Raw genomic sequence first — 16232 nt, 5'->3', positions numbered from 1 at the left:
CTTCTGACCTCTGAAACATCCCCATATTATTCAGAAGCAAAGTATGGCCTCAAACACCTCCCTCTTGATAGCCTCCAAGGTTTTCTTTTTTTAATTAAGGTTTTTAATGTGAAAGGCAGAGTTACAGAGAGAGGGAGAGACAGAGATCTTTCATAAACCTTTTAACTTCCCAAATGGCTACAGCAGCTGGTGCTGGGTCAGGTGAAAGCTAGGAGTCTGAAACTTCATCCTGATATTTCCCATGGCTAGCAGGGGCCCAAGCCTTTGAGCCATCCTCTGCTGCCTTCCCAGATGCATTAGCAGGGAACAGGATCAGAAGTGGAGCAGTCAGTACTCAAACTAGCACTCCGGTATTGGATGCTAGCATTGAATCAGCTGTGCCAGGATGCCAGGCCTCTCTCGGTGGCATTCTGTAGTTGTCACAATCCCAGATCTGAGGTCCTTACTGCTGACACTGGTTCTGGCTGCCAGGTCTGACACTAGCCCAGAGAAGGTGGTGGAGTACTTCTGGTTTTACAAATCTTCTTGTTCAATCATCTCTGTACTACACTGAAGTCAAGGGAACCCCTCTCCTTCCATCACTTGCCCACCATCTCGTGGGACCTCATTCCTGCATCATTCACTGGTGGCAGAAAGGTGGGTTATGGTCACAGGCCCATGCACATGGCAGTTAACCCCCTGTTCCCTGTGTTGCCAGGAATATAAACATGTCTGCTCTCAATGGCTCATGGCTATATTTTAAAATAGTTTAAAGCTCATGACTATATTTTAAAGTACTTTAAAGCTCACAACAAGTTGAGAAATAGTACATGGATCATTAGGTTTTTCCATGAAGCTTCCTCCTGCTATGATATCCTATGCAACCATAGTATAAACAGTCAAAATCCAATCACTGAAGTTAGTAGAATACTCTTATCTCATCCACAGACCTTATTTGTTTTTCTCATTAATATTTTTCTCAAATATTATTAATTGAAAGGTGGAGTGATTGGGGTGGGGGATAGAAAGAGAAAGACAGAAAAAAAGAAAAAGAGGGAGGGACAAGAGAATCTTTCATTCTCTTTGATTCCTCAAATGGCTCCAGTGGCTGAGGTTGATCCAGATCCAAGCCAAGAGCTACCAGTCAAACTCAGTTATTCCAATATGGATGCTGGCATTTACCTAGCATCTTAACAGCCAGGCTAAAGGTCTACCCCAATTTTCAGCAACTTTAAAAGGCAGGAATAAAAATCAAGAGTAATTAAATTTGTCAATCTTGTGCTTTTTTTTTTCCCTAAAGGAAAGTGTTCTGTCAGGGGTAACAAGCTGTCATCTTCCAACCTGCCCCTGTGACATGCAGCTCCAAAAGCTGTTTGGCTTCTATGATTGATCTGGAGAAAAGTTGATGTACACATTCATTTTCCATCCCAACTTTGGTAAACTCAGAAGTGATTAGCTGTAGTGAGAAAATCTACTATAACTTAAGAAATTTTAATATCTGTGTTGAGCACTTTGGTGATTGTGCAATATGTATCAGATAGGAGTTGCTCAGGTTTAGGAATGTAAGTGGTTAGTTATGAAGTTAGCTACTGCCAGTATTACTGCCACATGGAGGGTTTGGGCTTTTACAATCTTTTATAAATCTCAAAAGTTTAATGGAATGAATATTTTGTAAAAAATCCTTAAGAAGTTAAATCATTATTAGCTATAGGTCAGCTTATTTTTGCAGAGTTTAAGTAAAGCAAAATTTATAAATGTAACCTGACACACATGTGTTATTGGAATCTAAAAATACAATGAATTTTTAAATTCATTGTAAACAATGACTGAATGCCTATTTGAGGAATGTGCCCCTCTGATAGATATCTAACAAATAGATCTTAAATAAATTATGGATGAATTAATGAGTGAAAAAGTACAAGTTAATAAAAATGTGGTCAGATATCTTGAATTTTTAAATGAAATAAACCTTAGGATAACATAAAAATTCATAAAGATTCTATTGTAATCTCTTAATTACAAAATTATCTTTATGAACAAGAGCTTTGAATACTATTTAAACCAATTGTAGAAGTGATGATTAAATACCATAGACTGGGTATTATCCATCCATTGGAAATCATTTTCCATGCTTTGATTAACTGTAGATAATATCTATCAAAATATACTTCTAACTGGAGAAAAGAGTGACACTATCTCTTTCATTTTTTTTCTTTTTCATTCACACAACCCATTTAGTCTATACCACAGTAATACTGTTGGCAGTCCTAATGTTCATGCTAATACTCACAGCAACACTAAGCAATGGCCTTTTTTGAGCCCTTATGAAGTGCCGGGCTCTGTTTGGCATGCTCTTTGCACGGTGCTGTGGAATCCACAACCCCTGCTATTACAGTCACTTTACAAATGAGGAAACTGAGGCTTTGAGAATGTCATTGATTTTCCCAAAGTCACAGTGACCATAACTGGAAAATCCAAATTGGAACATAGGTGGTTATCTCTGAAGCCAGGGTCCATGATCTCCTCTACTGGTTCCCACAGTTATGTTGCTGTTTTATTTTATGACAGTGTGGATGGCATCTGACTTGGGTCTTGCTGGATTTACTTTAGTTTCATGGAAGCAGTGATGACAGCTTTATCTCCTATGAAAGATTTACTAATAGATTCCTTTCTCAATTCATCTAAATTAGTGAGTATAGCCATGCATAAGAGGAAATTAAGACACTGAGCAAATCTGTAGGCCTTGAGAAACAAGCGGCTGTGCTACTCTTGGTAGATGCAGTGATGATGGTGCCTTGTGAATGCTGGGCAGATGCCCTGAGAGATAATTGGCTGGCCTAGACACGCTGTTCAGTGCTGAGTGCAAACACTGTGACTTAATCAGATCTGTGGTATTCTGTGCATTGCCCGTTGAATGCTGTGCCTAACAAGCAGACAGAGTAGGGCCAGTCCTTGCTGCTGTTGGCAGCATTGCTGAAGTCTTAGTCTGGAGCTCTGTTTCAATAGTAGGGCTCCCTTATTCCCCCAGATGGGGCTGAGGATCTCTGCTGGGTACTCCCAGGGTACCATGTCCTTCCCTATTCCATGGTAATTGCTTTTTACACGGATTGTCTTGTTTTCAGGATGTTTATTTATCTATTTGAAAAGCATACAGACAGAGACACAAACAGGGAGGGGGTTTCCATCAACTGGCTCACTCCTTCAAATGACCACAATCATTGGGTGTAAGCTAGGCTATAGAAAGGATCTTGGAACTCAATCCAGGTCTCCCACATGGATGACAAAGATCCAAGTACGGATACTTGAGTTGTCACTGTTGTCTCCCAGAGTGTTCATCAGAAGGAAGCTGGGATGTAGAAGTAGAGTGAGGACTTGAATCCAGGTGCTCCAGTGTGGGATGCATGAGTCCCAAGTAATATCTCAACTACGGTGTGAAATGTTTGTCCCTAAAATTGCCCTGTAAGATCGGGGAGATCAAAGAGAGAATTTGCTGTCCATTGCTTTGTCCAGAGGACCAGAGAGAGCTGGGAACACAGAGTGCTCAGTGAATAAGTACGAAATAATTTGACACGATTCCCCAACCAAGAGAAGGAAAAAATGTCTTGGAAACATGAGAAGAAAGGAGCTAAGGAAGCTTACAGTGTTCTCACTGTCTGCATATTGGGTGTGCAGGACTCATGCTTGTCGTCATTTGATCACTGCTCTTTGTTTTGTCCACTTTTCTTGTTTCTTGCTGGCATCTCTTTTGCCCTTCTCTATATCCTTATTTTTATCTTTTCTCTGTCATTTCTACTGGACTTTGTCTATTTTTCTGAAATTCATTTTCTGGAGGAAAAAATGCTAGCAAAATTAGAGAGAAGAAAAAAAAAACCATATGATTCTTAATAGGTTAAGGATAAGTCCTGGAAGAATGAAAATAGGATGTTTAACTTTCAAACCAATAGAGGAGAGGAAAATTCCATCTGCCCCACAGAATATAAGGAAGGAAGGAGGACGGAAATGCTATTGAAAAGAGAAGACATAAAAGGCAAAAAATAGTAATATAATGGGAGTTATAATAATTATAAATAGCTTAAAATCATTAATGCTACTGCAAAAATTCTCATTGAATTTAAAAGATAAAAAGCAATGTATTATTTCAAGATACATATTGGAAACTATAGGACAGGTAAATATTTTTTTACCAGAAGTAAACCAGGATAGGAATTTTAATGTAAGAGAAGAAGTAATATAAAGTATGGCATTTTAAAGGGGTGGCTGGTGTTTTGGCACAGTGGGTCAGCCTACTATCTGTGATGCCACTATCCCATAGGATGCTGGTTTGAGTCCCAGCTGCTCCATTTTCAATCCAGTTCCACGCTAGTACAACTGGGAAAGCAGTGGAGGGTGGTCCAAATGCTGGGGTCATTGTCACCCATGTGGGAGGCATGGATGGAATTCCAGGCTCCTGGCCTCAACTTAGTCCAGACTTGGCCATTGGCAGCCATCTAGGGAGTAAATGAGTAAATGAAGACTCTCTCTGTAACTCTTTCAAATAAATAAATAAATTTTTCAAAAAAGAGAATGAGGGAAAATGAGGATATTATATGATAGTAAAGCAAACAATCAGAAAATAGCTTGACTGTGCATGTATGTTCCTACAATATAGCTTCAAAAATACATAAAGTAAATACTAGGTATCAGGGTAAGAAATAAGTCAAAAAGTGTGTCTACTCCCAAAAACCAGTAGGTGAAGAAAATATAGGGAAAATAACAGTGATAGGGGCCCAGGGCAGTGGCCTAGAGGCTAAAGTCCTCGCCTTGAAGGTGCCGGGATCCCGTATGGGTGCCGGTTCTAATTCTGGCAGCCCTGCTTCCCATCCAGCTCCCTGCTTGTGGCCTGGGAAAGCAGTAGAGAATGGCCAAAAAACTTGGGACCCTGCACCCGTGTGGGAGACCCAGAGGAAGTTCCTGGCTCCTGGCTTTGGATCAGCACAGCACCAGCCGTTGCGCTCACTTGGGGGGTGAATCATCGGATGGAAGATCTTCCTCCTCTCTATCTGTATGTGACTTTGTAATAAAAATAAGTAAATCTTTAAACAGAAAAGAAAATAACAGTGACAGGATTTATCTTCCACTGCCTTGATAAACAGACTCTGTCTTTTCAGGTAGGAGGACCTGCTTCTGTCAGAACTTGGCAGAGGGCATGCAAAGGTTGAAGGTGCCCTTGTAAGACAGAGGAGAAAATTGGGCTGAATGCAGCCCTTTCTTGAAACCAAACTTTTGTGAAAAAACCCGGGTCCTTTGCTAACAGCATTCGTCCATTCATGGGGAGGTACAGCCCACGTCACTCATTCACCATTTATAGGCTCCGTCTCTTAACTGCTATTAATAGGGTCATTAAATTTCAGCATAAATTTTGGAGGGGAAATATAAACCATAGCAGCCACAGAATCTTTAAGTTTAAAATGTTTACAAATTTAAAAGAATTAACATCCTACAATGTCCTTTCCAGGATGCAGTTGAAGCAAGTGGTAAAAACTACATCCAGAGCTTAGCCTAATGGCTACCCACACTGGTGTTGTTTGAGTTCGGTTCCTGACTGCACTTCCTGCCAGAGTGGACCCTAGTGATAGTGGTGATGGTTCAAGGTGTTGTGTCCCTGCCACCTGTTTAAGAGACCTGCAGCCTCAGCCCTGGACTAGCCATGGCCCTTACGGACATTGGTGATTTGAACCACTAGATGGGATCTCTGCTCATTGTTTGCTCCTCAAAAATGAAAGCCTTAGATGTCTATACTTTTTTTAAAAAAAATAATACCAAGTATTATTGGGCTCTGAAAAAAATGAAGGGGAACTGTGAATTACCTGGAGATGAAAGGCAGTAAAAGCATGTGTGTCAAATGTGGGGAAGCGTGTTCAAGAGGTAATTACACAGTGGTAACCAGACTCAGAAAGAACACAAGCAAATAACTCAGACTTACAAGTTCCAAAAAAGACACAAAGTAAGGCCAAATAAACATCAGAGGGGGAAAGAGGGGGCAGATATGTAAAGCTAGGATCAAAATCAATCAATTCAAGCAAAACTAAATGCACATATTCCTTAGGAAAATGAAGAAAATAGATTAGGTAATCTACTAGCAAGAAGGAGATGAGAAAATGCAAATAAGAGAGGAGAACCCTAAAAAGTTCTATCTAGTATATACGTGCAAAATGCTAAAAGTACCAGACAATGTGGTACAATCACAATTCATAGAGAAACTGAAATGAATCACCATTACATCTTTAAAAAAAGAGAAAAAAAATGGCAGAGCGCCACGTAGTTTTATAGCTATGTTCGACAATACCACCAAGGAAAAGTTAATCAAAATCAGGAAATATTGCTCAGAAAAATACAAAAGAGTAGAAGGCAGTTCATGTAATTTGAGTAGGTTAGTATACTGACTAAAGGCAATCCAGGAAAAGCATAATTCTCTTTTCCTTCCTTTCTTCTTTCTTGGTTTTGGTTATGTGCATGTCCAGTTAGCCCAACATTGTTTGTTGGAAAGATATTCTTTGCTCCACGAGGTTGTCTTTGTTCTTCTAGTAACCATCAGTTGGCTCTTCACATGAATCTATTTCTGGGGTTTTTGTTCTGTTGCATTAATCCATCAGTTTTTTCACAGCTACTCACTGATTAATGTTGCTTTGCAGGAAGTATTGTTTCCCCTTTTAAAAAAGGATTTATTTTATTTTTATTGGAAAGTCACCTACAGAGAGAAGGAGAGACAGGAAAATATCTTCTATTCACTGGTTCATTCCCTAAGTGGCTGCAATGGCTGCAGTTGAGCTGATCTGAAGCCAGGAGCTTCTTCTGGGTCTCCCACACGGGTGCAGGGTCCCAAGGCTTTGGGTCATCCTCTACTGCTTTCCCAGGCCACAAGCAGGGAGCAGGATGGGAAGTAGAGCAGATGGGTTACAAACTGGTGTCTATAGGGGATCCTGGTGATTGTGAGGATTTAGCCACTATGCCAGACCCTTGCAGGAACACTTTTTAAAAATCTATGTATATTTCGATTAAAAATCAGAGTTGCAGGTGAGAAAAAGAGAGACGGAGACATCCTATATGTGCTGGTTTCAATTCACATATGGCTGCAACAGTCAGAGATGGCCAGTCCAAGCCTGGGAGCCAGGACCTTCTTCCGGGTCTTCCACATTGCTCAGGGGCCTAAAGACATGGGCTGCTCTGCTGCTTTCCCAGGCCTTTTCCAGGGAGCTTTATGCAGAAATGGAGCCGCTGTGACATCAGCACCCTTTAGGGATGTAGCCCATGTAAGTGTAGGATTAGTCGCTAAGACACTGAGCCAGCCCCTTGAAAGAAATTTTAAAGGGAGGCAATGTCATAACCCCAACATTGATCTGGACCTTCATATGCTGCTTTTTTGGATACTTTGCCTCTCCATATAAACTTCTGAATCAGTTTGCTAATGTTCACAAGATAAGCTGCTGGGTTTATGAATTGAAAGAAATGACATGCTGAAAACACTTAACCATGTATATGGAATATCTCTCCCTTGAGTATTTCTATGATCTCTTTCCTAGCTTTACTCAAATAGATCTTGTACATTTTTGCTTTGACATATCTAGGTATTTCATTTAGAATGGGGTACAATTGCAACTTGTAGTGTGTTTTTAATATATATATACTTTACTAGTCTACAGGAAAATTATTGACATGCTGACTTTAAACCTTGTATCTTGTTATCTTGCTATAATTGCATATTAGCATCAGAAAATTTTTTCAGTTCTTTTAGACTTTGTAAATATACACTAATGCCTTTGAAACAAGACTGTCTTAATTCTTCCTTCAAAACTGGTCTTACTGCATTAACTAAGAATCCCAGTAAAATGTAGAAACTAGTTGTAAGTGAGGACATTCTTGCTGTGTTACCATCAGCAGTGGGAAAGATTCCAATTACTCACAGTTTAAGGATGATCTCAGATCTGCAGGATTGTTGCAGCCAGGGGCCAGCAGTGTGGCTCACAGCTGAAGAGGCTGCCATCAACGCCAGCATCCATATGAGCGCTGTTCTGAGTCCAGCTGCTCCACTGCTGAGCCAATGTTCTGCTGTTGTGCTGCAGAAGGCAGAAGAAGATGGCTCCAGCGATGACTCACCTGCCACCCATGGGGGAGACCTAAGGAAGACCCAGGCTTCTGCCTTCAGCCTGTCTCAGCTCCAGTCACTGGTCAAATGGGACACAGAGCAGCAGATAAACACCTGTCTCGCCCACTCTGCAACTCTGCCTGTCAATTTTTTTTTCAAGAAAACAGTGATTTTTTTTAATAGTCTTACCTAATTAAAGAAGTTTCCCTATTCCTACTACATTAAAATATTATCAAAACACAGCTGTTATATTTTTCTTAAGTGCTTTTTTCTCTTCTTACTGGTATGACTATGTACTTTATCTTTTTTGACTGATGCGATGGATTATATGGCTTCTGTGAGTACATGCATTTTTATTTATATACTGCAGAGAAAGTGACAACTTTGCTAGGTAGCATATGAATGAACATAGGATAAGCCTGCCACAACAAATCAGCAGCCATATCCAATGAAAAGAATAAAGAATTTCTAAAGTAGTAACGATAAACAGCTGAATCACATTTCTAATAAAATGGCAATTGCACAGGGCTAATACACAAAGTTCATGGAAGGCAATTAAAAGCTGATGCAAAAAAAAAAAAAAAAAGTGCAGGCAGCAGCAGCATTGTGCTGCAAGAGATTGAACCACAGCTTGTGATGTGAACATCCCATATCTGAGTACCAGTTTGAGCCCTGTGGAGTCCCAGTCCTCCTCTGAGCCAGATAAATGCTAATATGCATGAGAAAGCAGGGGAAGATGGGCCTGTTACTGGAGACCCAGCCTCCCAGCTGGGACACCCTAAACCTAAGCCCTGTCATTGCTGACATTGCACAATATATCAGCAGAAGCCCCCCTCTCTCTGTATGGTCTCTCATTACACTAGCTGTCAAGCAAATCAATCTTAAAAACAAAACAACAACAAAAATGAACCAAACTGAAACAAATGCCTATTTCCTCACAGTAACCCTGTTCCATGAACTTTGTGAAGAACTGGCTTTGCAAGGATGTCAACAGTTTCACACCAATAGGAATAATTTTAAAATCCCATCTCCACACACAGTAAGAAAACTTGCACTGCTACATCCATGGTACCCCGAACACCCCTGACACAGTCCCTTAGAAATTCTTCACAGGTAAATACCAGAAAGTCCCCGGGTGCTAACTAACTGCAAGAGATGGAAGGCTAAATAAACACGGCGTCACCCGCGTGCTTTCGGAACTCAGCTTTATCCACAAGTCTGACAGCCTGAACCCCAGTCCACCGCCTCTCCTGCAGCGTCCTGGGCGCAGTGCCTGGGGTCACCCTCACAGCCTGAGCTCCTTCTGGATGTCCCAAAGCGTGTTCGCACTCCTCTTCAGGCGCGCCTCCTCCCCGGGGGTCAGCTTTATCTTCACCACATCCGAGATGCCACTCCCCCCCAGGACACAAGGAACACTGAGGAACACTTCCTTGTCTATCCCGTACAGGCCCTTGATTCTGGTGGAAACCGGATGCGTTCTCCTGAGGTTCTTCAAAATGCTTTCGGTCAGGTCGGCTACAGAGAGGCCAATGGCCCACGAAGTGTAGCCTTTCATTTTGATGATCTCATAGGCGCTGGCCACCACTTCCTTGTGGACATTTTCCCACTGCTCGGGGTCCCGATCCGTCCCTATTTCGGAGTTCAGGTGCTGCAGAGGGACGCCAGCAACATTCACTCCGCTCCACACCGGAACGCTCGAGTCTCCGTGCTCCCCAAGAACCCACCCGTGGCAGCTTTCAGAGTGGATGCCCAGCTTCTGTCCGATCAGGAAACGGAAGCGAGCCGTGTCCAGGTTGCAGCCGCTTCCGATCACGTGGCTGTGGGGAAGCGCGCTCAGCTTCCAGGCCACGTAGGTCAAGATATCCACCGGGTTGGACACAACGATCAGCTTGCAGCTGGGGCTGTGCTGGATAATATTGGAAATCATCAGCTTGAAGATGGCCACGTTGCGCTGCACCAGGTTCAGGCGCGTTTCCCCTCGCTCCTGGCGTGCACCTGCCGTGATAATCACCAGGCTGGAGTTGGCCGTGACCAGGTAGTCTTTGCTGCAGACAATGCTCGGCATTTTCAGGAAGGAGCTGCCATGCTGCAGATCCATGGCCTCCCCCTTCAGCTTGCTTTCGTTGGCATCCACGAGTGCCAGCTCATCACTCAAGCCTTTTAGCAGGATGCTGACTGCACAGGCCATGCCCACTGATCCAGCCCCGATGATGGAGACCTTGCTGTGGCGCACGGGTTTCTCGCAGTGGAAATTTTGCAGCAGTTTGCGCTTCACGGTGGCCACGTTGGACGCGGAGGTGCAGAGCCAGGCGGCCATGAGCCGAGGGCCCTGTGCCTGGCAGGCACACGCGGCCATTGCCTGGCCCAGCCAGCTCGCTCTTGCTGCTGCCGCACCTGCTGGTTGGCTGGCCCGCACCACTCCCATGGCCCAGCTCATGGCTGCTCATCCAAAGGGACGAGTAGTAGGAACCCTGGCTGGCTTGAAGGAAGGCAGTGGTGACCTTTGATGTTGACCGTTGGCTGCCTCCTTTGCTGCGCCTGCGCAGTCCCCGCCCCCAGCCTCTTGCATTTGCTCAGGGACTATCCCCAGCACTCCACAGAGTTTGATCTGGCTGCAGGGACAAGATTAAAGGAGCCTTGTGATAATGCGAAAGGGCATTGCAAATATTGTGGCCTGACCCACCTAGGATAGCTCACTCTGTGTTGATCTTGCCTTGCACACGTGGGAATAATATGCCTTGGTGCTGGTGTTAAAATTTTAGGTTATAGGATTTAATTTTCCAGTGTGTGATTCAGGAATTTTCCATCCATATTTATCAGAAATGCTGATCTGTTAATCTCTATCCCTGGAATGTCTTATTCTGCTTTTGTGTTAGTATAATGCTGGCCACCCATAGGAAATATTTCCTCTTTCTGTCTTCTGAACTAGCATAGTTTCCTTCTTAAAGATCTGGTAGAATTTATCTGTTGACTCATCTGGTTCTGGTGCTCTCTGTGTTGGAAGGTTATTAATATTGGGCCATACTCCTTAAGAGACACAGGCCTGTTCTCTAAATCCTCTTGTGTGAGTTATGACATATTGTATTTATAAAAGAAATGAGCTATTCCATTTAGTGTACGAAATCTCTGTGCTTATCCTTGTTCTTTATATTCCTTGATAATCCTTTCCAATGTCCACTGGATCTGTAGTTATGTACCCTTTTATGAATGTCTTGTTGATATTCATAATGTGTATGGTTTGGTTTTGTTGGCATGGCTAGAGGCTTATTATTTTGTTAATCTTGTAAAGAAACAGGTTTGGATTTACTGATTTTTTTTCTACAAATAGGATTTCATTGAAATGTTCATTAATTGTGCTGTATTTCTTCTCCTATTGGATTTATCTTGCTCTTCTTTTTCTCATTTTCTGAAGTGGAGGCTTACATGGTTGTTTGAAGATATTTCTAAATTTCTCAACTTATGGAGTCTCCTTTCTTTGCACAGTCAGTCAACATCTCAGTATAAATCTCCTGCAAAGCACTATTTTCACAATGTTTGGTATTGGACAATAGTTTGGCTGCCCCCAGTGGACCACAAGTGAATGCTTGACTTCCAGAGTCACCTCTAATGGAGGAAAGAAGTGACCCACTTTTCATGAGCCACCTTCTGAATTTCCCCAAAATTTCTCTAAACTTTTATTTCCCCTGATCTTCTCCATCTAAATAAATGACCATTCCCTCATTCCTACTGCCTATAAATTTTAACTAGAGCCTGAACTTACAGTGACTACAGTATCACCTCAGATCAATTTGACCTATTTGTCACTGTAATATTGTCATGGCTTCCTGTTTTTTGTTTGTTTCTATTCTGTGCCCTCCAAATCTACCCTCTACATTCAGAATGGTGTTTTCAAGATGTGGACCGAAGTCAAACTCTCTTGTGGTTAGACCTCCCAGGCAGGCTTCCCTGTAACATTTATAAAGAACAACACATCTAGCCCTTCTCAAGAATCACTGGTACTGACATGGCCTGATTTCTAGCACTCTCTGTTCCTAACCCACTCACTTCCTTCACTTCTACAAGCCAGAACCTTCTCTTGGCTCCCCCTTTGTTCTGTGAGAAGCAGAGCTGGAGCATTTAAGAGTTGCTTCAAATTGTATATTTAGCTTAATTGTTGCAATACTTTACAAACTGTGTGCCCTCTGGAATCTTCCTCTTTATAGCAAGTTCAGAACATGAGGAAAAGATTAATGAAGGAATAAATAAGGAGTAATGAGCTGTCTGAAATGACCTGTAAACATTGGCCTTTATATGATTCCATAATGTAAATGGTTTTGAGTTGTATTGTGAAAGCACTATGGGTCAGTCTCTCATTAGCTAGTATTTGTGCATGTTTGTGAGTGTGAGTACCTGAGAGCGTGTTTGTTGAAATTAATTAGGGAATAAGTCACAGATGTTTAATATTCTTAAATTCAGACATGCCAGTTAAACAGCAGCTATCAAAGATTCAATTGAACTTGCAGTTCACTTTTAGCTTCCATCAATCTCAGCATGGACAGTGGTGGACTACAAAATGCTTCATGAATTAGTAAAGAGACATCAGCTTTTCCAGCTCTTACTGCTGTGTTTTCTTCATTTTAGGATATGACCATAATAAACAGCAAGGAAATTATTTCCTGCCCAAGATACAGAACAGTTCATTGTCAGGCAGGTGTCTGAGATGGAACAAGGAGGGCTCATTCCCGTAATCCTGATTTCCAGAGCAAACAGTCAAGCTGGTATTCCTGGGGTCCAGAGAGTTTAGGATTCCAGACTGGCCTCCTTTTGCCTCAGCCAGTCATTTGTCCAGGATGAGGCCCCAAGGAACAAATGCTGTAGGAGCCTTATGGATCCATTGGTCAGGATGATGGCAACAGAAATGCAGGGAGGCACAAGAGAGGTTGAATTTTAGAATCTTTACCCCACCCTACTTGAGTTTCAGCTGGGGATAATGCAGAGCTAATATCAAGGAAGGTCCTTTCAGTAGGGTCAGTCTATGTCCAGTCTACAGGATATCATGACTAAGTGTGTTATTCATTTTGTCTAAAGTCTACAGACTTTGGCTGACACAAAAAATAAATACTTCAGATATGGACATGGATCTTGACACTGAATAATTAAATAATAAAAATTAAATGGCTCAAAGATGAGGTATGCATGTGACCACTATGGTCGTCATGATAACTACGCATTCTTCTAATTGCTTCACATATCTTTTGTATTTGTGTTGTCCTAAGACATCTGTGGCTTGGGATATTGTCTGGAGAGTGGTATTAATCAGAACACAACAATGAGGAACACCACTCTTCTCAAGATCACAAGGAACAGTAACCTACGTAGACTACATCCAGAGTCATAAAAACAGCTTGAAAATTTAGAACAGGAAGCACTATTGTGACATGTAGCTTTAAGCCCCTGCTTGCAGTGCTGAAAAGCATTGGCGGTGACTCCATTAGATCCAGCATGCAACTAAAGCATCTGGGAGAGTCAGGGAAAGAGGGTTCAAGTATTTGTTCCCCTGCAATGACATGGGAGACCCAAATGAGGCTCCTGGCTTCTGCCTCCCCAGCCCTGGATGCACAGTAATTTAGAGCATTGAGAAGGCACACAGAAATTTTACATAATTTATTTAATTCTCAATTTCAAAAATTAAAAGCAATACGTTAAAAATCTAAATAGAAAAATACATGTCGGCTTTAATTAGAGAAAATAAAAATAAAGATAAAATAGCAACATTAAAATAACATTGGAGTTGAAGAGAACTCTGAAGAGAAATTACATCTCAGTGGAGTAATTACACCCAAGACTAGTGCTAGAGGCTGGGGGCGGGGACTGCGCAGGCGCAGCAAAGGAGGCAGCCAACGGTCAACATCAAAGGTCACCACTGCCTTCCTTCAAGCCAGCCAGGGTTCCTACTACTCGTCCCTTTGGATGAGCAGCCATGAGCTGGGCCATGGGAGTGGTGCGGGCCAGCCAACCAGCAGGTGCGGCAGCAGCAAGAGCGAGCTGGCTGGGCCAGGCAATGGCCGCGTGTGCCTGCCAGGCACAGGGCCCTCGGCTCATGGCCGCCTGGCTCTGCACCTCCGCGTCCAACGTGGCCACCGTGAAGCGCAAACTGCTGCAAAATTTCCACTGCGAGAAACCCGTGCGCCACAGCAAGGTCTCCATCATCGGGGCTGGATCAGTGGGCATGGCCTGTGCAGTCAGCATCCTGCTAAAAGGCTTGAGTGATGAGCTGGCACTCGTGGATGCCAACGAAAGCAAGCTGAAGGGGGAGGCCATGGATCTGCAGCATGGCAGCTCCTTCCTGAAAATGCCGAGCATTGTCTGCAGCAAAGACTACCTGGTCACGGCCAACTCCAGCCTGGTGATTATCACGGCAGGTGCACGCCAGGAGCGAGGGGAAACGCGCCTGAACCTGGTGCAGCGCAACGTGGCCATCTTCAAGCTGATGATTTCCAATATTATCCAGCACAGCCCCAGCTGCAAGCTGATCGTTGTGTCCAACCCGGTGGATATCTTGACCTACGTGGCCTGGAAGCTGAGCGCGCTTCCCCACAGCCACGTGATCGGAAGCGGCTGCAACCTGGACACGGCTCGCTTCCGTTTCCTGATCGGACAGAAGCTGGGCATCCACTCTGAAAGCTGCCACGGGTGGGTTCTTGGGGAGCACGGAGACTCGAGCGTTCCGGTGTGGAGCGGAGTGAATGTTGCTGGCGTCCCTCTGCAGCACCTGAACTCCGAAATAGGGACGGATCGGGACCCCGAGCAGTGGGAAAATGTCCACAAGGAAGTGGTGGCCAGCGCCTATGAGATCATCAAAATGAAAGGCTACACTTCGTGGGCCATTGGCCTCTCTGTAGCCGACCTGACCGAAAGCATTTTGAAGAACCTCAGGAGAACGCATCCGGTTTCCACCAGAATCAAGGGCCTGTACGGGATAGACAAGGAAGTGTTCCTCAGTGTTCCTTGTGTCCTGGGGGGGAGTGGCATCTCGGATGTGGTGAAGATAAAGCTGACCCCCGGGGAGGAGGCGCGCCTGAAGAGGAGTGCGAACACGCTTTGGGACATCCAGAAGGAGCTCAGGCTGTGAGGGTGACCCCAGGCACTGCGCCCAGGACGCTGCAGGAGAGGCGGTGGACTGGGGTTCAGGCTGTCAGACTTGTGGATAAAGCTGAGTTCCGAAAGCACGCGGGTGACGCCGTGTTTATTTAGCCTTCCATCTCTTGCAGTTAGTTAGCACCCGGGGACTTTCTGGTATTTACCTGTGAAGAATTTCTAAGGGACTGTGTCAGGGGTGTTCGGGGTACCATGGATGTAGCAGTGCAAGTTTTCTTACTGTGTGTGGAGATGGGATTTTAAAATTATTCCTATTGGTGTGAAACTGTTGACATCCTTGCAAAGCCAGTTCTTCACAAAGTTCATGGAACAGGGTTACTGTGAGGAAATAGGCATTTGTTTCAGTTTGGTTCATTTTTGTTGTTGTTTTGTTTTTAAGATTGATTTGCTTGACAGCTAGTGTAATGAGAGACCATACAGAGAGAGGGGGGCTTCTGCTGATATATTGTGCAATGTCAGCAATGACAGGGCTTAGGTTTAGGGTGTCCCAGCTGGGAGGCTGGGTCTCCAGTAACAGGCCCATCTTCCCCTGCTTTCTCATGCATATTAGCATTTATCTGGCTCAGAGGAGGACTGGGACTCCACAGGGCTCAAACTGGTACTCAGATATGGGATGTTCACATCACAAGCTGTGGTTCAATCTCTTGCAGCACAATGCTGCTGCTGCCTGCACTTTTTTTTTTTTTTGCATCAGCTTTTAATTGCCTTCCATGAACTTTGTGTATTAGCCCTGTGCAATTGCCATTTTATTAGAAATGTGATTCAGCTGTTTATCGTTACTACTTTAGAAATTCTTTATTCTTTTCATTGGATATGGCTGCTGATTTGTTGTGGCAGGCTTATCCTATGTTCATTCATATGCTACCTAGCAAAGTTGTCACTTTCTCTGCAGTATATAAATAAAAATGCATGTACTCACAGAAGCCATATAATCCATCGCATCAGTCAAAAAAGATAAAGTACATAGTCATACCAGTAAGAAGAGAAAAAAGCA

The 16232-nt window shown here is 43.5% G+C and overlaps 2 protein-coding genes across 2 annotated transcripts; one reads left to right on the top strand and one right to left on the bottom strand.

The window, feature by feature from the left end:
• Window positions 1-9296: 9296 nt before the first annotated feature.
• Window positions 9297-10538, bottom strand: LOC121153838 (L-lactate dehydrogenase A-like 6B). The gene has a single exon (XM_040976591.1). The coding sequence runs from the start codon at window positions 10536-10538 to the stop codon at window positions 9387-9389; it is 1152 nt and encodes a 383-aa protein (XP_040832525.1). The 3' UTR covers window positions 9297-9386.
• Window positions 10539-14180: 3642 nt separating this feature from the next.
• LOC121152514 (L-lactate dehydrogenase A-like 6B) lies at window positions 14181-15302 on the top strand. The gene has a single exon (XM_040974627.1). It carries the CDS (start codon window positions 14181-14183, stop codon window positions 15210-15212), a length of 1032 nt encoding a protein of 343 aa, XP_040830561.1. The 3' UTR covers window positions 15213-15302.
• The last annotated feature ends 930 nt before the right edge of the window (window positions 15303-16232 follow it).

Source organism: Ochotona curzoniae, unplaced genomic scaffold, assembly GCF_017591425.1.
Source record: "Ochotona curzoniae isolate NIBS_2020 unplaced genomic scaffold, NIBS_Ocur_1.0 contig_1, whole genome shotgun sequence".
Classification (NCBI taxonomy): Eukaryota; Metazoa; Chordata; class Mammalia; order Lagomorpha; family Ochotonidae; genus Ochotona; species Ochotona curzoniae.
This window is presented reverse-complemented; position numbering and strand designations above follow the sequence as displayed.

Excerpts from the sequence above, each read along its gene's own strand:
- LOC121153838 (XM_040976591.1), bottom strand. The coding sequence starts at position 10,538 with ATGAGCTGGGCCATGGGAGTGGTGCGGGCCAGCCAACCAGCAGGTGCG.
- LOC121152514 (XM_040974627.1), top strand. The coding sequence starts at position 14,181 with ATGGCCGCCTGGCTCTGCACCTCCGCGTCCAACGTGGCCACCGTGAAG.